This window comes from Amblyraja radiata, chromosome 46, assembly GCF_010909765.2.
Source record: "Amblyraja radiata isolate CabotCenter1 chromosome 46, sAmbRad1.1.pri, whole genome shotgun sequence".
Taxonomy (NCBI): Eukaryota; Metazoa; Chordata; class Chondrichthyes; order Rajiformes; family Rajidae; genus Amblyraja; species Amblyraja radiata.
The window spans coordinates 2,286,572-2,310,334 of NC_046001.1; the positions used below are offsets into that span (position 1 = coordinate 2,286,572).

Here is a 23,763-nt window from a genome sequence, read left to right on the forward strand (position 1 = left end):
CACACAGTGCTGGAGTAACTCAGCGGGTCAGGCAGCATCTGTGGAGAACATGGATAGGTGACATTTCAGAGTGCTGGAGTAACTCAGCGGGTCAGACAGCATCTCTGGAGAACATGGATAGGTGACGTTTCACAGAGTGCTGGAGTAACTCAGCGGGTCAGGCAGCATCTGTGGAGAACATGGGTAGGTGACGTTTCACAGAGTGCTGGAGTAACTCAGCGGGTCAGGCAGCATCTGTGGAGAACGTGGATAGGTGATGTTTCACAGAGTGCTGGAGTAACTCAGCGGGTCAGGCAGCATCTGTGGAGAACATGGATAGGTGACGTTTCACAGAGTGCTGGAGTAACTCAGCGGGTCAGGCAGCATCTGTGGAGAACGTGGATCGGTGATGTTTCGGGTCTGGACCGTTCTTCAGACTAATTGTATGGGGGGGGGGGTGGAGAAAGAAAGCTGGAAGAGAGGAGGTGCAGGTGAAAACGTGGCAGATAATGGGTGAACTGAGGCGAGGGGGGAGTTTGATAGGCAGATGATTGGACAAAGGCTAGATATGAAAATAAAAGGTATGAGACAAAAGGACTGAAGCGTTGTGAATATGAAGCCAGAGGAAGGAATGTAGGTGAAGGGTGAGGGGGGAAATAGGAGAGAGTGTGGGTGGGGTAGAAAGAGGGGTGTGGGAGATGGAGGCGAGGGAAGAGGTATAGGGACAGGGGTTACATCTCCTGCGGTTGCAAGGGAAAGTACCTGGGGAGGAAGTGGTTTGGATGGGAAGGGATGAGTGAACCAAGGAGTTGCGGAGGGAGCCGTCTCTGAGGAAGGCGGAAAGGGGTGGGAATGGGAAGACGTGACCAGTTTTAGGATCACGTTGAAGGTGGCCGAAATGTCAGAGAATTATGTGTTGGATGGGGAGGTTGGTGGGGTGAAAGGTGAGGACCAGGGAAATTATATCCTTGTTCCACCAGTGGTGGGGGGGGGGGGGGGGGGGGGTCGGGGGGGGGGGGGGGGTCAAGTGGGATGGGGAGCAAGAACAGAACTAGGAAACACAGAGGAGGCATGGGTAAGAGATAATGAGAAAAATGGCCTCAGTCTCCTTGCGATATTGTTGTATATGGGCTCACTGGGGAAAACGACTGAAGCACCTGGAAGAACGTAAAAGCTCCTGTTTAGCTTACTGTTCCAATAGATAATAGGCGCAGGAGTTGGCCATTCGGCCCTTTGAGTCAGCACCGCCATTCACTGTGATCATCCACTATCTAACTCTCTCTTGAAAGCATCCAGAGAATTGGCCTCCACTGCCATTTGAGGCAGAGAATTCCACAGACTCACCACTCTCTGGCTGAAAAAGCTTTTACACATCTACGTTTTAAATGGCCTACCCCTTATTCTTAAACTGTGGCCCCTGGTTCTGGACTCCCCCAACATCGGTTTCCTGCCTCCAGCGTGTCTAATAATCTTATATGTTTCAATGTTCCAGTTGTGTGCAAAGTTTGTGAATGGGCTGTTATCAGGCAACAATGATGTTGAACTTCCCAGTGTTGTTGCTTTCAGCCCATTGTTTCATATTGTCATGTTACAATTTCTCACAGTTATAAGCATGCAACACAACAGACACACTCTCTGCATCCAGCTCTTTAAGAGACACATTCCAGTGCAAGCAACACTCTTCAAGTATGGTGAAGAACAGTGCCCATAGGAAGTTCGTGCCTGGAGGCTACGAGCACCCTCTGAGGGCACAGTTATGCACTCCCAGCACAGGGACGTGCCTGTGAGAACACAAGTCCAGTCCCCAAATGCACTTTATGGAAGCTTGTGTGCAAAATCTTTAGCAACAAGGCATTTTATTGGAGTTGTGAATTTCTAACTCCTGGATGTGAGTTCAATTAACAACTTTATGTCTGAGATGGTTAGATTTTAGCTAAAGGGTTTTTAAGAGATTGGCACGACAGAGTGATGGTGCAAGTCAGTCAAGGCAGAACAGATTCAAGGCTGAGATTTGAGGGCGAGATTCTCAGGTCTAAATATCACACTGCAACATTTCTGCAAATCATTTATAACGCAGCAGCTTGCATTTCTGTAATTTATTTAATATAATAATGCATCACAACAATTTGGCAGGGAACAGCAACTTCCACTACTGTCCAGTCTATAGGAAATACCAAATGCCATAACTCATAAAGTGTTTCCCTTGCTACTGGCTGTGCTTTTACTTAGTTTAGACTGCAGCAGCTCCAAGTATTTACATTTGCACTGATTTTATTTAATTCACCATTTGACATCAATTTATTTAAGACTAATTTAATTGAATTTGTCTTTGTTAAGTATTTATTCCATTTGACATCAATTTATTTAAGACCAATTCACTAATTTAATTCAATTTGTCTTTATTAAGTATTTATTCCAGGACTGCTTGCCAGTCATTGTCCCACAGAATCCTTTCATGAACCTCCTGCTTGGATCTGGGCCAGCTCTTTGCACTCTGCAGTCATTCAGAACAGTGTGTTTATAGGACTGAACGAGACGGGAGGGAGGGGGGATGTGTTTGTTTCAAAATTAATTGTCAGGGTGTGGACACGTTAGGATGTGGGCATGTGGGTAAATGCCTATCTCTAACTAACCTTGAGTAGGTAGACACAAAATGCTGGAGAAACTCAGCGGGACAGGCAGCATCTCTGGAGAGAAGGAATGGGTGACGTTTCGGGTCGAGACCTTTCTTCAGACTGAGAGTCAGGGGAGAGTGCGGGATGGAATATTGCAACCTTCACATGGTCCGCCCTGTTTCGACGAATGCAATCAACCTGGCGTGCACAATCAAATAAGATCAAATAGAACAAGTTATCCTACAATTTTAGGCTGTGCATGCCATACGCAAGAAGAAGGGGAGAGTGAGACGAAAAATATGGAAGTCTGAAGAAGGGTTTCGGCCCGAAACGTTGCCTATTTCCTTCTCTCCATAGATGCTGCTGCACCCGCTGAGTTTCTCCAGCATTTTTGTGTACCCATGAGAGATATGGAAGGGTGTGTTGCAATGGTCAAAGTCTACAGATGAAGGTGGGGATGAGAATTTTAGCAGCAGATGAATTAGGCAGATGTGGAAATGGGCAAATTTACAGAGAGAATGGGAATTTCAGTAGGGAATCCAAGTGTTGTAAAACTCATCATTTTCAGTAGAGAGTTACCGGGTGTGTTAGAAATACCACTATTTATATTATATCACAGAGGATGCTATGTGTGCCTCTGATGTTTAGTTTAGTTTGGAGATTTAACGTGAAAACAGGCCCTTCGGCCCTCCAAGTCGACCAATGATGATCTCGTGCACTAACACTATCCAACGCACTAGGACAAGTTACAATATACATAAGCCAATTAACCTGTAAACCTGTACGTTTTTGGAATGTGGGAGGAAACTGGAGCACCCGGAGAAAACCCACGCGGTCATAGGGAGAACGTACAAACTCCGTACGGACAGTACCCGTAGTCAGGATCGAACCCGGGTCTCTGGTGCTGCAATGTAGTGCCGTTGTGTTATAAGAAGGACAGAAATGGACTGGAGAGAGTGGAAAGAAATTAGGGAGAGGAGGTTTCTGTGGGGGCATGTTCGGGTGATGGGTGGATGTGTAAAGCAATCTGTTCACTATTACCAAAAAATGATTTTGAAATATTTGAAATACTGTCCAAATTTGAAGAAAAGATTAAAAAAATTGGAACAGCAAGTAATTCCGTGGAGCATAGGAAAATGTAATAAGGTTGCTGAATGGGCAAAAAAGGGGCGATTTGAGTAATAACAGTTTAAAAAAAGTGTAAAAATATGTTTTGTATGAGGAAGGATGGGTAAATGCAAAGACTTTGGACTTTTGAGTAAAAGACAATAAACACTGGACCTCAACGGGAGAAGGTCATGAAATGTTGATATGGTTCTATGGGAAAGAATATAAAAATGTAATATCACAGCCGAGAATAATAAATCTTTCTAAAACTGTAGTGAGGTCATAATTACAGTATGGTATGCATTTATGGGCTATAATCCAGCAACATAAATTCTGAAGGAGATAATTTGGCTGTTATGAAATGCAATGAGATCATGCTGTTGCTCTGTTCACCATAAATCTGAGATAATGGTGCATCAGATTCCCCATAAAAAAATAATGAATTTAGCTGAACATTCATTAGAAGCTCTCCAATTAGAAGTTTTAGAAGTGTTTAGAAGTTTTAGAATTAGAAGTATCTCTAAAGTTTAAAGTAAAAGCTGTATTTTGACAGTTTATATTCCAGATCATGAACTGAAGGGCCTGTCATACTAACGCGACTTTTCAGCGACTGTCTTCGACCTTCAAGCTCAAGGGCACTTGCCTGAAAAACCTCGGGCTGGATCGACCGTCAGCGATGAAACCGCGAGCTGGATCGACCGTCAACACACACACACACACACACACACACACACACACACACACACACACAAACACATCGCAAAGGCGGGAGCCAGGGAAAGCGGGGGAGCGCTGTCTGAAATTCACACCCGCAATGAACAGGAAGGTAAAAGATGGCTGGCACAGTGTACGATAAGTCCTTTAGAGAGCGCGGGGGGGGGAGGGGGGGGGAGAGAAGGGGAGAGAAGGGGGGGAGACACTTTTAAGAATACAGACAACTTATAATAAAGTTTAGCGGGCATTTAACATTACCGGTCATTTTTCCTTGGTTCTGAAAACTCCAATGAGCCAATTAAAATGCCTGGTCAGCAAAGGAGATTGCCTACGGCTGCCCTCGACTGCCTAGCGACCCCACTCCACTGCACTACGAGTTTAAAAGAACCATGCCGACCAAGGTCGTAGGAGTTCGTAGATATATCATAGCGGCCCATTATGCCAGACGTAGGTACTCGTGGCATCAGGTAAGTCGGGACGTTTTTTCCAGCCTGATAAAAAATGTCCATGTGTAAAAAATGGTTGGGATGAAAGAAATTGCAACTTTTTACTCTGAATGGTGGCCGATTAGGAAAGGGGGAGATGCAACGAGACCTGGGTATCATGGTACACCAGTCATTAAAAGTAGGCATGCAGGTGCAGCAGGCAGTGAAGAAGGCGAATGGTATGTTAGCATTCATAGCAAAAGGATTTGAGTATAGGAGCAGGGAGGTTCTACTGCAGTTGTACAGGGTCTTGGTGAGACCACACCTGGAGTATTGCGTACAGTTTTGGTCTCCTAATCTGAGGAAGGACATTCTTGCCATAGAGGGAGTACAGAGAAGGTTCACCAGACTGATTCCTGGGATGTCAGGACTTTCATATGAAGAAAGACTGGATAGACTCGGTTTGTACTCGCTAGAGTTTAGAAGATTGAGGGGGGATCTTATAGAAACTTACAAAATTCTTAAGGGGTTGGACAGGCTAGATGCAGGAAGATTGTTCCCGATGTTGGGGAAGTCCAGAACAAGGGGTCACAGTTTAAGGATAAGGGGGAAATCTTTTAGGACCGAGATGAGGAAAACATTTTTCACACAGAGAGTGGTGAATCTCTGGAATTCTCTGCCACAGAAGGTAGTTGAGGCCAGTTCATTGGCTATATTTAAGAGGGAGTTAGATGTGGCCCTTGTGGCTAAAGGGATCAGGGGGTATGGAGAGAAGGCAGGTACAGGATACTGAGTTGGATGATCAGCCATGATCATATTGAATGGCGGTGCAGGCTCGAAGGGCCGAATGGCCTACTCCTGCACCTATTTTCTATGTTTCTATGTTTCTATGTAAGGAGGGCATCGAAATAGTCGTGGGAATTCATAGACATACTCGTAGGAGTTTGTAAACATAGTCGTGGAAGGTCGTAGGAGTTCGTAGATTACCACGATCTTGTTTTTTTTTTAGATTCTTTAAACTCGGCAGAAGTTTTGAATCAAGTCGTGAAAGTGGGACAGGCCCTTTACAGTGACCTCCTAGGACCTCCTAGGACCATGTGTCGACCATGCTGCGAGTTTGAGTCGAGCGCAAACTCTTCTAAACTCGCAAATTAGGTTGCCGCAGTGGGACAGCCCCTTAAAACAGGATCTGAGTGGATTATTCATCTCAGTTTCCCCCTGAGAAGCCAGTCTCATGATATCAAGAGACGGCTGAGAGCACTCAATACAGCTTAAATTGCTCAGGTATGTCCCATCACAAAAAGCAGGACAAATACAACCTGGCTAAATACAACCCTGTCAGTCTTCTCTCCATCATCTGGCTTTTGGCTTCACTCATCACAGCTATGGTTCGAACAGACCAAGGAGCTGAATTTGAGAGGTGAGATTAGTGCAATTGTCCTTTACATCAGGGCAGTGTTTGACTGAGTGTAGCAGCAATGCATCTCAATAAAACTAGGCATCAAAGGGAAAACATCCCAGTGACTGGAATCATACCTCGCACAAAGGTAGATAGTTCTATTTATTTGCCCTTGGGCAATTATCCCAGCATCTGAACACAGAGGCGCAGCGAGTAGAGTTGCCGCCTTACAGCGCCGGGCACCCGGGTTCGATCCCGACTACGGGTGCTGTCTGTACGGAGTTTGTACGTTCCCCATGTGACCTGCATGGGTTTTCACCAGATGCTTTGGTTTCCTCGCACACTCCAAAGTGGTACAGGTTTGTAGGCTAATTGGCTTGGTATAAGCGTAAATTGTCCATAGTGTGTGTGTGTAGGATAGTGTTAGTGTGCGGGGATCGTTGGTCGGCGCGGACTCGGTGGGCCGAAGGGCGTGTTTCCGCGCTGTACCTCTAAACCAAACTAAAAGAACATCATTCAGGAATCTCTCGGGGCATTGTTCTTGTGACAAATCGACCAGTGACGAGGCTATCCGATTCTCTCTGCAAAATGTCAATGTCATAGTGGACACCCATTTGTTGTTGTCTCATTCGTAATCTCAGCGTGATGTGCTCCTAGTTTTTATGTGAACATTCAACAAAGATTGCACTCAAAATCCCAATTTATGTTGGCAATAGGGGAAACTCAGGATGTATGATTTCTGATGTCACTTATGTGTACAAGTGCCACCAGAGAGATCTCAGAACCACTGTAGTAGATTGCATGCAGAAGTACCTACAGAAGTTCCTCAAGGGGAAAGAACATTGGCATGAACTAACCTAGGTAAAACAGTTTTCATATGGCTTCTGTGCACAAAACAATGGATTTTAATCAATCTTTTGTATTCGACTCATATACAGTATTCACCATTACTCCGTTATTATGGTGACACGAGACACTGCAGATGTGGAATCTTGAGCAAAAAAACAAATTGATGGAGGAACTAAGCAGGGCAGCCAATATCATGATGCTGCCTGACCTTCTGAGTTCCACCAGCAGTTTCGTTTTTGCTTCACTATTACTTTTGACTAACAAATAAATTAATCAATCCCAGATTTAAAAGTAAAAACTTGCATCAATTGCAATTTGTAAAGGAGAGTTCCAAATTTCGACTATCTTTTGTGCAGACGTGTTTTCCAACCTCACTTCTGAAAGATCTGCCTTTTATTTTAAGACTATGTTCTCTCATCCTAGACCCCATGACCAGTGGATATAGTCCTTATCTACCCATCAGTTTCCCTTACTATCTTCTTATTTTTCTTCTTCGTGTAACAGAATTGTCGTACTTTTTTGGCTGCTATATTGCACGTCTGGCTTTCAATTATTTCCCTTACATCACCATGTTTGTTGGTCCACTTCTCATTTTCTGACAAGAGAAATTATCAAGTAGTCATAAGCAATTGACCACAAATTGCACAATATGCAAAGTTAGCAGTCCTTCAAGTGTGAACTTTAGCTGGGTGATTTTACATTTCTACTATTTCTAGCTGGAGAGCTAAATGACAATTTGACAGGTTTATCCTTTCCCGTACTTCTGTGGTTGTGGCCAAAGGCGAACCACTTATTTACTGGCAGTTTGAGATTATCTCACCTTTTGTTTGCAAAATACGTGTTTTGTACTCAAATAACCCTCAATATTCCACATACTTCGGTCTATGTGCCGAAGTATTAACTATAGCTGCTCCAACCTTATCCTTTCATTCTTAAAGAACTACGCAGAACTTAGTAGCAATATGCCTCCTGACCCAAGGTATGGTAATGTCACTCACTCTTAGAGACCGCGCCCTCCGTAACTCCCTGATCAATTTGTCCCTTTCCACCCAAACCACCCCCTCTCCTGGCACTTTCCCTTGCAACCGCAGGAAATGCTACACTTGTCGCTGTATCTCCCCCCTTGATTCCATCAAGGACCCAAGCAATCTTTCCAGGTGCGGCAGAGGTTCACCTGCACCTCCTCCAACCTCAACTATTGCATCCGCTGCTCTAGGTGTCAGCTGCTCTACATCGGTGAGACCAAGCATAGTCTTGGCATTCGCTTCGCCCTCCACTCGATTCACAATAACCAACCTGATCTCCCGGTGGCTCAGCGCTTCAACTCCCCCTCCCATTCTGAATCTGACTTTTCTGTCCTGGGCCTCCTCCATGGCCTGAGTGAGGCCCACCGTAAATTGGAGGAGCAGCACCTCATATTTCACTTGAGTAGTTTACACCCCAGCGGTATGAACATTGACTTCTCCAATTTTAGGTAGTTCCTGCTTTCTCCTTCTTTCCCCTCCCCTCCCCAGCTCTCCCACAGCCCACTGTCTCCGCCTCTCCCTTTCTTCTTCCCGTCCCCCCCACCCCCACATCAGTCTGAAGAAGGGTCTCGACCCGAAACGTCGCCTATTTCCTTCGCTGCATAGATGCTGCCTCACCCACTGAATTTCTCCAGCATTTTTGTCTATCTTCGATTTTCCAGCATCTGCAGTTCCTTCTTAAACATCATTCTTAAAAATGATCATTTTAAGTTTCATTTGTCTTCAAACGCCATTTATTATTGATGATGGTTCCCGTTCAATTCTGCAGGCAACAGCAATTTTAAATTTGTATCATTTAACCCTTTATATGCTGCATTACATTGTTAAATACAATATTATGTATATCTTACAATGATTAGGAACATAGAAACATAACAAAATAGGTGCAGGAGTAGGCCATTTGGCCCTTCGAGCCAGCACCGCCATTCAATATCATCATGGCTGATTATCTAAAATCAGTACCCTGTTCCTGCTTTTTGCCCATATCCCTTGATTCCTTCAGCCCCAAGAGCTAAATCTAACTTTAAAGGGCCTGTCCCACTTTCACGACCTAATTCACAACCTTTTTTACTCGTGGATATTTTTCATCAGGCTAGAAAAACGCCCCGACCTACTTGATGCCAAGATTCTACTGGCAGAATGAGGCAACCGTGGCTGACAAGGGAAGTCAGAGACAGCATAAAACTAAAAGAGATATAACATTGCAAAGATTAGTGGGAAGCAAGAAGATCGGGAAGCTTCTAAAAAGCAACCGAAGGTAATTAAAAAGGCAATACGGGGAGAAAAGATGAAATGTGAAAGTAAGCTGGGCAATAATATAAAAGAGGATAGCAAAAGTTTCTTCAGATATATAAAGACTATGAAAGAGATTGACAGATTATTTATTAGTACGGGTGTCAGCGGTTATGGGGAGAAGGCAGGAGAATGGGGTTGAGGGGGAAAGTTCGATCAGCCATGATCGAATGGCAATGTGGACTTGATGGGCCAAATGGCCTAGTTCTGCTCCGATAACTTATGAACCCCATCTTTAGCTGTATTGATAGAACTGCACCTGGTTATCTCTCTTAAATATCTTTAATTAATTTGTTCTATGGTCTCTATATCACCGTTTATATCTCTCCCTTCTCTTGATTCTCACTCTGAAGAAGGGTCTCGACCTGAAACATCACCTTTTGCTTCTCTCCTGTCACGCTGAGTTAATCCAGCTTTTTGTGTCTTTATCTTCAACCATCTTCTGGCCCATCTGTGGAAAAAGTTACAATTCCCACATTGGCATCATCATCAGTCACCTCATGAACCCACATAGACTCTGGAATGTAGACGGTTGAGAGGGGATCTTATTGAGACATATAAGATTATTAAGGGTTTGGACATGCTAGAGGCAGGAAACATGTTCCTGATGTTGGGGGAGTCCAGAACCAGAGGCCACAGTTTAAGAATAAGCAGTAAGCCATTTAGAACGGAGACGAGGAAACACCTTTTCTCACAGAGAGTTGTGAGTCTGTGGAATTCTCTGCCTCAGAGGGCGGTGGAGGCCAGTTCTCTGGATGCTTTCAAGAGAGTTAGATAGGGCTCTTAAAGATAGCGGAGTCAACGGATATGGGGAGAAGGCAGGAACGGGGTGCTGATTGTGGATGATCAGCCATGATCACATTGAATGGCGGTGCTGGCTCGAAGGGCCGAATGATGCTGAAACATCACCTATTGCTTCTCTCCAGAGATGCTGCCTGTCCCGCTGAGTTACTCCAGCTTTTTGTGTCTTTATCTTCAACCACCTTCTGGCCCATCTGTGGAAAAAGTTACAATTCCCACATCGGCATCATCATCAGTCACCTCATGAACCCACATAGACTCTGGAATTTAGAAGCATGAGAGGGGATCTTATTGAGACATATAAGATTATTAAGGGTTTGGACACGCTGGAGGCAGGAAATATGTTCCCGATGTTGGGGGAGTCCAGAACCAGGGGCCACAGTTTAAGAATAAGCGGTAAGCCATTTTGAACGGAGACGAGGAAACACTTTTTCTCACAGAGAGTTGTGAGTGTGTGGAATTCTCTGCCTTATTGAATCTTATTGAAACATATAAGATTATTGAATGGCGGTGCTGGCTCGAAGGGCCGAATGGCCTACTCCTGCACCTATTGTCTATTGTCAGACAGAAAGTGGAAACGACAGATGGCACAATGGGCTGAGTGTTCGGCTGGCGACCGGAAGGTAGCCGGTTCGAATCCCGCTTGGAGTGCATACTGTCGTTGTGTCCTTGGGCAAGACACTTCACCCACCTTTGCCTGTGTGTGAATGTGTGTGAGTGATTGGTGGTGGTCGGAGGGGCCGTAGGCGCAGATTGGCAGCCACGCTTCCGTCAGTCTGCCCCAGGGCAGCTGTGGCTACAGAAGTAGCTTACCACCACCGAGTGTGACTGAGGAGTGAATGAATAATGCGATGTAAAGCGCCTTGAGTATTAGAAAGGCGCTATATAAATCCCATCCATCATTATTATTATTATTATCATGAGCAACTGGCTAAGGAGAAGGAGATGAGTTTGGGTTTTTTTTGTAAATGACTGAATGATGGGCCTTTTCTTGCCCACTCACCGCTGGCTTAGAAACGCCTCAAGACACAAGTTGAAGGCGCGCGCGCCACCGAAGGTTGCGTTCGTTGTGACGCGCGGCGGGCGCGTGCGGCGCTTGGCCCGGCGGGGAGGCAGGGCGTCGCTCGCGAGCCCGCGCGCGCGGGGAGGCAGGGCGTGGCTCGCGAGCCCGCGCTGGGAAAAGGAGCGTGCGCGCGCGTGTGTGTGTGAGAGTGTGAGTAACGGCGGCCTGCAGTGATGGGTTTGCAGATGTCAGTGCGGGCTAGTAAAGGCAGCCAGCGGAAAGAGCGGGCTCTCGATGGAGACGACGGTGAGGATTTACTGGGAGACAGCGACGACCGACAGGAGGATATAGCGCGCTTTCCTTATGTGGAGTTCACTGGCAAGGATAGCGTCACCTGCCCGACGTGCCAAGGCACCGGCCGCATCCCCAAAGGTAAATGGGAGGATGTGGGCTTCTCGTCATTCGGCACCTTCGCTCCTCTTGGACATCTTTTTCGGGCTTCGTAAACACAAGGCGCATCCGTTCTCGGGGCTTCCTTCCCTTCTCTTCCCCACCCAATTAGTGGTATCTGTGGTCAACTTTACCACTGTATGCCTGGTACTGGAGCATCCATTGTAACCGCGGGAGGGCGAGAAACGCTGCAGATAATATTATGTGTTCAAGAAGGAACTGCAGATGCTGGAAAATCGAAGGTATACAAAAATGCTGGAGAAACTCAGCGGGTGCAGCAGCATCTAGGATGCTGCTGCACCCGCTGAGTTTCTCCAGCATTTTTGTATAGCGCAGATAATATTATGCCGTTTTTGCCCTTCAGTAATCAGTTCTTGCAATCCTGCTTGAGTTTGGCACGATTTTGATGTTCTGTGACCTTTGCTGTCATTGTTTCGGCGAATCTTTGAAATGGATCGCCTGCACAATTACGGCGACTTTAAGAATTTTATTACAAGGACAAATCCAAACTCGGTGTGTTGTTTTCCTTTCTTTGTTTACAATCCATCAAGAAGCTGGCAAGGTACAAAATGGCAAGGTGAAAAGTACTGAAGCAAAACCTAAAAAAATGAGGAGGGGAGGGGAGGGGAGGGGGGGGGGGATAGAAACACCTGTGGTGTTTTGTGTTTATACCACACTTTTTAATGCAGTAAAATGTCTCGGGATGTTCTACATGAGTTATCAGCCAAAGTTTCACAGTCGCCTGCGTAGCGAATTTCTCGAAAGACTGGGTCATTAAATTTTAGAAAGGTTTCCAGAGTCTGAAGAAGGATCTCGACCCCGAAACGTCGCCCATTTCTTCTCTCCGGAGATGTTGCATGTCACGCTGAGTTACTCCGGCATTAGTAAGGCAGCTGTAAGAATGGCCGACAGTCAAATTATTTAATTGAGCTAATAATGTGGGAGTTAAATACAAAACGGTGGGAGGAACTCAGTGGGTCACCGGTCCTCTGTGGAGGCATAGGGATTATTGATGTTTTGGGTTGAGACGGCACCATTTTCTTGAAGAGTTTCTGAATATGTTAGTTTAGTTTATTGATACTTGTACCATGTACAGTGAAAAGTTGTTGTTGTGTACTAACCAGTCAACGGAAAGACAATCCTTGATTACAATCGAGCCATCCAGAGTGTGGAAGAGGATAAAGGGAATAACGTTCTGTGCAAGAGGAAGTCCGATTAAATGTAGTTCAAAGGTCTTCAATGAGGTAAATGGGAGATAGGACCACACTCTAGCTGATGAGAGGACGGTTCAGTTGCTTGATAACAGCTGGGGAGAAATTATCCCTGAATCTGGAGGTGTGCGTTTTCACACTTCTATTCCTTTTGCCTGATGGGAGAGGGGAAAAGAGGGAGTGACCGGGGTGGGACTGGTCCTTGATTATGCTGCTGGCCTTGCCGAGATGTAAATGGAGTCAATGGAAAGGAGGTTAGAGGTATAATGGTCTGGGCTGCGTTCACAACTCTCGGCAACTTCTTGTGATCTTGGATGGAGCTCTTCCCAAACCATACTGTGATACAACTGGATAAAATGCTTTTTAATTTGTATCTGTAGAAGTTGACGAGGGTTGTTGGGGACATGCCGAACTTCCTAAGCCTGCTAAGGAAGTAGAGGTAGACACAAAAAGCTGGAGTAACTCAGCAGGTCAGACAGCATCCCTGGAGAAAAGGAAGTAGAAGTGTTAGTGTTAGTTGGCTATTGCGTCGATATGGGTGGTCCAGGACAAGTTGCTGGTGACATTTACTCTTGGATAAAGATCACCAGCTCTTTTGTTGTGTGCTGACTGGTAGGCATGCAACAAAATCTTTCACTGTACCTCAGTACACGTGACAATAAACTAAACAAAAAAAACTGACATTGAGAGAAAGGTTATGATCTATTGAATCTGGATTCTGAAAATGATGGTTCTGTCCAGGAGTCTGGAATTGAGGCTCTCAGTGACACTGGGACAAGCAGCTTACCAGAGGTTGAAACACTGCTCTCCCAAAAGTGAGTTGTGGGCAATAGATGGTTGGAAAATTTGTTTTGTAGTTAAACGAATTGGTGAAGAAGTAGAGCTAGATATTACTACATTTATATGAAAATACCCATAGAAGTTCAATCACATTGAGATTGTTGTCACTTTTGTATGGTTGAGAAATGTTCTGACTTGAGAGGCTATGTGGTCCATTGAGTCTATTCTGGATCTCGGTAATCACATCACTAATTTTTCATGTAACCAATTGACTATTTCTCACGCCCATCAACGAATCTCCTTTTCCTGAATTCTACAACTCGTCTGTGAGAGTGGACAAACACCAGGATTGAACCTGGGTGGCTGGAACTGTGGGGCAGCAGCAGCACTACCTGCCTTCCAATGACCCACCTGATGTGATTTCTGCATCAGAGTGCATGAGTTGATGCTGTTCCCTGTGTAAATATGGACCACATTGTTTTATGGAAAGCCCAGCAGAGTCCCAGGCAAATCCTGCCACTGCAGCACCAGATTTAGGATGCCTACAGGATGAGTAAATGCATTTGTAGTCCAGCCTGCAATTGTTTGAGTCCTCGGCCACAATTTATAATTCCCTGATCAACACCTATCCTCACTCATGGCCACCACCCTTTGCTCCCCATACCCACCAGTAAAAGGGAAAAAAAGTTATATTTATTAACTCTCTGAATGGAATTTGGATTAACAGTGACAAATTTAACACGAATGATGTTGAGTACAGAGGTGGAGGGGACAGAAGTAAAAGTTGAGGAGGCTATTGCTATGGGTTTGGACACTTAACCATGCCATAGTGCTGAATGCTTATGATTGTTGGGCACTTTCAAAGCTCTCCAGAAATAGAACTCTTCTATTAATGCATGGATCAACCATGATGCTGTTCTCTGACCAACTTGTGTGGTGTTGAAGTGTGCCTGTTATAGAACATTCTGCACTTGGCCCAGTCAAATTTGTATAATGTTACTTATCCCCACCTTTACCATACACTTGCCTATGAGTTTTTCCATTAAATATTCTGCACTAATTCTTTGGCATAGGAAATGTCTTGCCAGAGTGAAAGGCCACTTTTTATAATGCCCTGTTGTTTGGGATCTAAATTTAAATGGCAGGCACTTGACCAAATGTAGCTCACCAATTTGTACATTCACACATTTCTGGGCTACGAAGTTCATTAATACTAAAGGGAACAGTGCAAAAGAAGGGTCCTGACCCGAAATGTCACCTATTCCTTTTCTCCAGAGATGCCACCTGACCTGAGTTTGTAGCATTTTGTGTCTATATTGTAAGCCAGCATCTGCAGTTCCTTTCTACACATTGCAATTTCTGTTCTGCTCTTTTAAGTAACTAGCACCACTGCCTCCAGAATGTTTATAAAGGTAAATCCTGCTGCTGGAACACCTTGATTCTGGTTACACATGCACCTGCTGAAGTGGGCCAACAATTGGTATTCAACTTTATTGACCTTCCCCAGCCATTTGCATCTAGAACTACATGGCTGCAATGGATGACTTCTCTGACTTTAAATGTGGTTTTGCTGCTGCCTGTGGTGTACTCTAAATGCTAATAGGATGGAAATGACACGCTGTAAAATACTGTTACAAGTAGCTGGTTTTTGGGCGGATAAAACTCTTGGTCAGCCTTGTGAATTCTCCCCTGGTATCGAGCGTAGAAAAAATGTTAGGGAGATATCCAGAATTTTGTTTTTTGTTATGCTTCTGGTGAAGAAATGTTGTGAGCCTGTACTAAAACTAGTTTGCTAGAAGGGGTGGGAGATTGCAACTTTCCTGTTTTGACAAATGCAATCAACCTGGCATGCACAATCAAATAGAACAAGTTGTCCTGGAACTTTAGTTCTATAATAACAGGCAAACTTCAACACCACACAAATTGTTTTTCCCCCTGCAAGCCATACGCAAGAAGAAGCTGGTTGGGGAGGGTGTAAAATGCTGCTGTGTTGCAAATAGCATATCCAGCTTCTGACCTGCTTGTGTAGCTACAGTATTAGTAGTTGATCCAATGTAATTACAGCTGCACTCTACAGGCATCTTGACATGGAGAGATTTTTGCCTTCCATGAGGTCAGTTGGTTTTGCATTCTCTCTATCGACAGGACTGACTTAGTGAATTAATGAATACAAAATATAATGGTTTAAATTGTGCTGGGCCTCCTCATTCAGGGCTTGATTGGAACAAAATTAGATTTATCACATTGGGCTTAGAGTGCAGGATACATCCAGCTCATGAGACTGTTCATCTGGCATACCCACCTTGAGAGCCTCTGGCAGTGAGGGCTGAGTTGATAAGCTGTACTAATCGAATCTGCTCTCTTCCATGAGGATTGTGAACTTGTAGCAATCGACTCTTATCTAAAATGTAGCCGTTCGACATAAATACACAGCAGATCTTGTAATTAACTAAATCTGTCAACTGCTAGTTTGCATTCATCACGTTGCTGCTGGTTGAAAGTATTTAAGACAGTTCCAGGCTATTGATCATGTAATTGCTATACATTGCTATTAAGTCTAGAATAGATGGTTTTTTAGCTGCCGAGGGGATAAGGGGCTACGGGGAGAGGGCAGGGATATGGACCTAGGTATGGTTAGTATAGTGAGACCCGAGTGATCTCCTGGACAAGTGTCGATCGCCTGGATTGGGGTCGGAGAGGAATTTCCCGGATTTTTTTTCCCGAATTGGACCTGGGTTTTTATCCGGTTTTTTGCCTCCCCCAGGAGATCACGCGGTTCTTGGGGTGGAGAGGGGTGATAGCGGTATGAAGGGGAGGGTAGTGTCTTGTGTTCTGTGTCTTGTGTCTACTGTTTGTGGGTAAGTGTGTCTGTTTAGTGTTCAGCCATGAGCGAATGGCGGTGCGGGCTCGACGGACCTGGTGGTCTACTCTCGCACCTACTTTCTATGTTTCTATGTTTCTATGTGCAGGAGGAGGCCTTTTGATCCATCAAATATCAGCCAGCTGCTGGTGGAGCAATCTTATCAGTCTCATTTCACCATATCTTTCACTGTAGTGCTGCAAATTTTACTCAATTTCCACTACTTCCCTTTTTGGCGAGGAAAGGAGAGAATGTAACACTGTCGGTATCACTTCGCGGTTGCAAGTATTAGCAGCATATTTTAGTGGGGATTAAAGAGCCAGTGGCTGCATTTTGGCAGTGACTTCATTACTTTGCCTCTGGATTGTTTAAGTCTTTTGGATTTAACAAAGCTAGCAGTAATGAGCAGGCAATGTAGATGCAAGGAACTGCAGGCACACAATACTGGAGTAACTCAACAGGTCAGGCAGCATCTCTGGAGAGAAGGAATGGGTGACGATTTGGGTCGAGACCCTTCTTCAGACCCACTGAGTTACTCCAACACTTTTTTTGAAAAGCAGCATCTGCAGTTCCTTGTGTAGCAAAGAACTGCAGATGCTGGTTTAAATGGGTTAAGCAGCATCTCTCGAAAGAAGGAATGGGTGGCATTTCAGGTCGAGACCCTTCTTCAGAAGAATGCCTGACGCATTTAAACCAGCATCTGCAGTTCTTTCATACACAAGGAACTGCAGATGCTGCTTTTCAATTTAAAAAAAAGACAGTGCTGGAGTAACTCAGCGGATCGGATGGTACCTCTGGAAAAGATAGATAGGTGATGTTTTAGGTTGGTTTCCTTGTTCAGATTGATTGGGAAGGGGGGGGGGGGAAGAAAGCTGGAAGAGGAGGGGCAGGACAAAGCCTGGCTACTGAAATGTGGATACAAGTGAGGTGGGAGGGGCTGATGGGCAGGTGGTTGGACAAAGGCCTACAATGAAAAAGAAAAAAGGTAAGATTAGGATAGAGGTGAGAATTGTGAAGGCAGAAGAGGGAATAATAGATGTAAGGGGAGAAATGGGTGTGAGTCCAGGTGGGGCATGGGGAAGGGGGGAGGGTGGAATGTATGGAAAAACTGGCTGTAGGTTATTCAATGTTTATTTGCAGACTGCAGAATATGTTAATACATAGTGATTGAAGTATACATCAGGGGAGATTTCGTTCTAATTTGCTAGTCTGCAATCACAAGTAGACAAATGCTGGAGAAACTCAGCGGGTGAGGCAGCATCTAGAGTCCAAGTATTTCTGTAGGTTTTCATATTATTTCCAGGGAGCTTCTTGGGTCTTTTTTTTGTCCACACTGTAATCTCTGCATCTCCAAGCAGTTAACAGGTAGTTTGCTCCAATGAGGTCTACCCTTTTTAAAGTCTGTGTTTCATAACACAAGGATATGGGCGTTGGAGTGATTAAACCACAACCACTTGACAACAGAAAATCGAATTGACATGCTGAAAATAGAGACTTTTGCTTGCTTCACTGTACACCAATAAAAATCTCTTGTAGTGAAGGTCTGTGGTGCTCTGCACAGTGATATGGTTGTGGTTGTAAGCTGAAGAGGGCCATTTCTTTGTAAGATACAAGTGAGGTAGCCCCATTGTTGACATCTAGAAATCAAACCCTTGATTTCACCCCCAACCCTTGCTTATACTAAAACCAACCCAGTTCTATAAGCAACCACATGTGGCTTGATCTGCCGACCATTGCTTTATGTAATTGTGAGATAGATTGACACTTCAGCTAAATGGCTACTTTTCAGATTAGGAAAGTTAAAATAACTGAAATTTAAAAGTTGCTGTTGTACAAGGATGGACAAGATTCGTCCTCCTTCTGAAGTAATGAAATGGTGTCTGGATTAGTAGATGTAGGCTACCCACTATGTACTGCTCCACCGATCCAGAGGAAGACTTCCACATCCCTCATCATTGTGGAGGCACAGTGGTGCAGCAGTTAGTGCTGCTGCCTTGCACCTTTAGTCCCAGGTTTGATCCTTGGGTGCTACCCTTGTGACCCAGTCTGTTTGGATGTTCTCCTACTCACAAAAAAAGTGTGATTAGTAGATTAATTGCCTACTCTAAATTTCCCCTGTAAAAATGTAGATGGATGCTGGCAGTTGAGGAACTTGAGGATATTTTCAAGTAAAATGTCATGATAGTTTATTTTAAAGACTTGAGTCATCACTTAGCAAGATTCAAATAAGTTCTTGTGGGATAGAATTGTAAAATAAATAAAGTCCTGTTTCTTGGCTAGCATATTTGATATTAATCTGTGACTACTGTGATTAGTTAGATCACATATTATTACTCCACCCCACAAGATTCTTATCTTGCGTCTGAAGAAGGGTCTCGACCCAAGACGTCACCCATTCCTTCTCTCCAGAGATGCTACTCAGATGATGCTGAGTTACTCCAACATTTTGTGTCTTTTCTTTTTGTCACGTTCTGGATTCGCAAGGGCAGCTGTTTCCCAGCGCATTCAATCTCATTAGCCTTAGATGCCCCCCAACTGTTTTCTTTCTAACTTATTTCAATAATAAAAGAACAATCCCCTGCAGTTACCAAATGACTGTAGCGGTGCGTAGCACTTCATATGACACGGATACAATACCGCAAAGGGGAAAAGCAGGGCCAGGTGGCCCTACCCTGAGGCCAGGTACAAGCTGAAAGAATGACCTATGGGCCACTAGAACTATAAAATCTCTAAAGGGAGGGAGAAATAATAGTTTTAAAGATAAGGTGATGTGCACAAAGTCAACAGTAAATATTTGGTTCAAAGGATACAGGAAGTGTAGAGTAATGTCTGTTTCATTTTTCAAAGTGGGGGGCAGTGAGATGGCATAGACTGAAAGGATCTCTTGTCCAATAGTAATTTTATACATTATGGCCAAAGGGGAATAAAGTGCATTTTCATTTTGGGATATGCCGTGATGTCCGTCACTGAGATCTGGGTAATACTGGGACATATACTAGTTTTAAAGAGTAAAGAACCAGGAAAATGGAGAGATCTTCCAATCCTGAGAAGGCGCTTGTGGCAATAGGGGGTTTGGAAGAAGAAATAAAGGTACATTGATGGGGAGCAAGAACCTGGGTGGAATTTTGAAAGGATTGGGCATATCCGACTCCGTATCCGACTGCAGATGGTTCGACTGCCCAGACCGTGGGAGAATAAAGAGGGAAGAAGATTAGACTTTATTGCCTTCCTTCACAGTGAGGAATGTGGGGAGTCTGCCGTGGTGGATGTTTGTTAACTTTTATGTAGTGTGTGTCTTGTTGCTTTTTTCTGGTATGACTGTATGGTAAACTGAATTGCACAGTACTTTAAATGGTACACGTGACAATAAAGGACTGTTGCACCATATCCTGTTGACTGGGGTCATATGAATGAATGAGGTTGAGTCACCTTCTAAGGATCGTGTGTGTACTGGTTGACGCCCAATAAACTGGGTGGTGAAGGGAATTTGGATCCGAGAACTGGCAGCCACCCAAGGATGAATGGGTGGAACACCGCAATCGAAGCAAACTTAATCTAATCTCTCTTTTTTGGTGAAGTGATGGCAAGTGGGCCCCTGTTAAATGATAGCATTGTAGTTGTGGGTGGGCCGCCTTTGTCTCCTGGCAACCAATATTTTTAGACCCAGAAATGAAAATAACCAGCTTTCTCATAACATTCTATCAAATCTCTTGAATTTTCCTGCAGGACTCTTTTAAGTTTTGAGTTAAAGTTAATATTTTATGTGAGGGAAGGCTTCCCAAAAACAAATCAATTTTGCATTGAAGCTTTCAAGATATATGCCAAATGCTTGCCATCCTCCATTACATAGCATTTGAAAGATGTTAGCGCTTAGAGGGACCTGGATGTCCTTAATATGATTCATTAACAGTAAAGGGCCTGTCCCACTTTCACGACCTCTGCCAAGTTTGCCCTTGTCTCTTACTCGCAGCATGGTCGCCACGAGGTCGAAGGTAGGTCGTAGGAGGTCCTGATGCTAGTCGTAGGTACTCGTGGCATCAAGTAGGTCGGGGCGTTTTTCTAGCATGCTGAAAAATGTCCACGAGTAAAAAAGGTCGTGAATTAGGTCGTGAAAGTGGGACGGGCCCTTTACCATGCAGCTCCAACAGGTAGTCAGGGCGGCAAAATTGATCTGAAGAAAGGTCATGACCTGAAACGTCACCCTGTCCATGTTCTCCAAAGATGCTACCTGACCCGCTGAGTCACTCTACCATTTTGTGTCTTTTTTTGTAACCCAACATCTGCAGTTCCTTGTAATAAAAGCAAACATACCATTTGCTAAAGATACATGACGATTGGAGCATTGGTTAAAACATTTTGCTTCAATTATGTGTGGCCCTGGTGAGACGTGTATATCGTGTACAAGGTTTTATTTTAAGGGAATGCAGTGAGGTTTACCAGATGGATTATTGGATCCAGACTGCTTATATAAAGTTTAGAAGAATGCAAAACTAGGTTTGTTGAAACCTACGGAATTCCTGATAAGGTAAATGTAGGGGTGACGTTTCCCTTGGCTGGATCAACCACAACCTCGGGGATGGGGTCGCATCCCATCTTAAAGACTTGTGCACTCGAGGCAAAAATTAGGAATTTCTTTGCCTAGAGGGCAGTGAATCTTTGGAATTTTCTACTCCAGAACTTTGTGGATACTTGGTCACCTAGTATGTTCAAGACTGAGATTTCAGTTAGTGAATTTTAATTTTAAATCAATCTTGGTTAGTCAAAAGTGGTGCTAGGATAAAAATCAGCTGTGACCATGGAGCAGACAAAAAAGGGGCAAGCTGTTCCCTGCTCAGTTCTTGTGTTTATATCAACTTGGCTCCTTTGTATTTTTTTTTTCAAATCCCAGTTAATTTAGATTTTGAAATGGATGTGAAGATTAAGGTAGTATCAACAGCACAAATTTGTTTGCTGTTTTACTTGCTTTGGCATCCATAAAAATTTGGTAGCTTCAAAAATTGTGCATGAATGCCGATCCAATGCAGTCATTCATTTGCCAACTTTCCATAACAACAGGACCTGCTGCACTTCTAAATTTATATGTGATGTTATGATGATGTGAACTTGGCTCTTGTGCTTTTTTTCAGCACGTGCTTTGCATCCAGAAACTGCTGAAACAAAGTTACAGCCTTTTGATAGTTCAACATTAAGTAAAACTAAGTAATGGAAGATGAGGACTGTTTTAAGTTGAGCCATATTCAGAGTCCAGTGACCAGATGTATATACTTTCAAGAATTTTTACAGAAGTTTTTCCCATCAACCATATTAAGTAGATTTTGATATGCTCGCCAAGATGCTGCTATTTTTCTTCTGACAAAACTACTGTGAAATCTCACACTCTGCAGCAACATGAGGGGGGGGGGGGGGGGGGGGGGGGGGGGGGGGAGGGCGGGAGGGCGGGAGGGCGGGAGAAGAGAGAAAAATAATACTGCTAAATGCGAAGCAGAATCATTTGATTATAAAGCTGACGTTTTAGCTTGTGGAGTATGGGCCCAAAGTAAGGACATGAGTTTTTTAATTCTGGATGCTAGTGGGAGGAAAGTGGTTACAATGTCTGTTGTCCAACATATGGCGTTGATCAAGACTGAGGATGGCGGCAAGCAGGTGCAATCTAAGCTGAAAAGAAGGGAGGGCATTGCAGATGCTGGATATCCTGGCGGCAGTGGCGAACTGGCCAGGGTGTCAGCTTGCCCGATGGCAAGTAGGCCCCTGATGAAGTGATGGCAAGTGGGCCCCTGTTAAATGATAGCATTGTAGTTGTGGGTGGGACGCCTTTGTCTCCTGGCAACCAATATTTTTAGACCCAGTCCGCTACTGCCTGCCGGTTTTGGGTTGATAATCTTTGACCTTTCATCAGAACTAGGAAATGTTGGAAATTGCTTGCATTGTAGAGAAAAGCAAAGCAACCCCTTTAGTAAGGTGGAGAGTGCAGGCTGACTGACCTGTGGCAGAGCATTGTTGTTCACAGCCGATTCTCTGGATGGGGAAGATGAACAGAAGAAATGGGAAAATTGTGGAACTGAGGTGCAAAACGCTGCAAATGTCAGTGATCTGAAAGAGTTTGCTGACTAGAGCATTTCCAGCAATAATCTGCAGAAAGAAATCACGAGTTAAAGGCTTCAGGTTGATCATTCAACAACTGTCCAAGTCTGATACAATGGGGAAAGGCTGTTTATTTGAAGTTGTTAAATGCAGCTGTTGATGCTTATTATTTATTTTCCTATTCTGATGATAAGCTGCTGTTTGTCCATACTTGTGTTGGGCTCTGTTGGAACACATGCAAGTGAGAATTGATCAAGAGAGGGAGAATTGGTATTAGTAATTGGCAACAGGAAGGTCGGTGATGAGATTGCATATTGAAAATGTGTTTTATGCGAAACAGCCACTGACACTGCATTTCCTTTCTCCAGTTAAAGGAGATTGCATCACGAGCACCAAATGCAGTGGACTAAATTGGAATTGCAAGTGGATTATTGGGACATCGGCAGGGGGGGGGGAATTATTGCTGCTTCCTCATATCATACAAAAATAGTTTAATTAACTTTGCATCCAGCTACCAGCTTGGTCTCGTTTTCACATTACTGATTCTTCCTCCACCTGCCTATCTCCTAGGATGCACGGAAAATGTCAACACCATCCCATACAACTGTATGAGCTACAACACCCGTTCTTTACCTCTTCCCATATGCAATTATCACTTCAAGTAGTGATTTACATGCCAAGTGTGTAGCGCTGTGTATTGCTTTACGTGCCAGTCTGCAGCTGATAGCGCTTTGTTCCCGGGGGGGGGGGGGTATGGCCTCGCCCGGATGCAGTCCCCTGCCATTGGTTACAGATTGAATTTGGGAGCAGTGCTATTGACCAGGACTTACCGGCGGTGATTTCAACAGCTGATTTCTTATCTGTATAAAGGCAGAAGTTAGTTCATGTATGAGAGGGGTTCACCGACTGGCTGATTCATGATCAGCACCGTGGACGGAGGCAGAGAGGAAGAGAGAGGTGTGCTGCTGTAAAACTGACCCTGCGCATACCCAGACAAGTATTGTTTTTGTCCTCTCTTGCCAATAAAACTGATTTGTAACTAAACAGACAAGGGAGCCTTTTTCTGTTCGATTAGTCAGATCCTTGAACCTGTTCCCTTGTAACACCATCTCATTTACTACATCTCTGGATAGATTGTATGTGATTTTTAAGTCTTCCTTGTCTCAGCTGG

The 23,763-nt window shown here is 44.4% G+C and overlaps 1 protein-coding gene across 2 annotated transcripts in view; it reads left to right on the forward strand.

Annotated features, from left to right (window-relative positions):
• Window positions 1–11,384: 11,384 nt before the first annotated feature.
• Window positions 11,385–23,763, forward strand: part of tmem106c (transmembrane protein 106C) — a 33,447-nt gene continuing 21,068 nt past the window's right edge. For both annotated transcript variants that reach the window (XM_033015752.1, XM_033015751.1), the window contains exon 1: window positions 11,385–11,642. In XM_033015752.1, coding sequence (XP_032871643.1) covers window positions 11,444–11,642 — 199 coding nt within the window. In that variant the 5' untranslated portion in view covers window positions 11,385–11,443. The remainder of the gene's footprint in view (window positions 11,643–23,763) is intronic.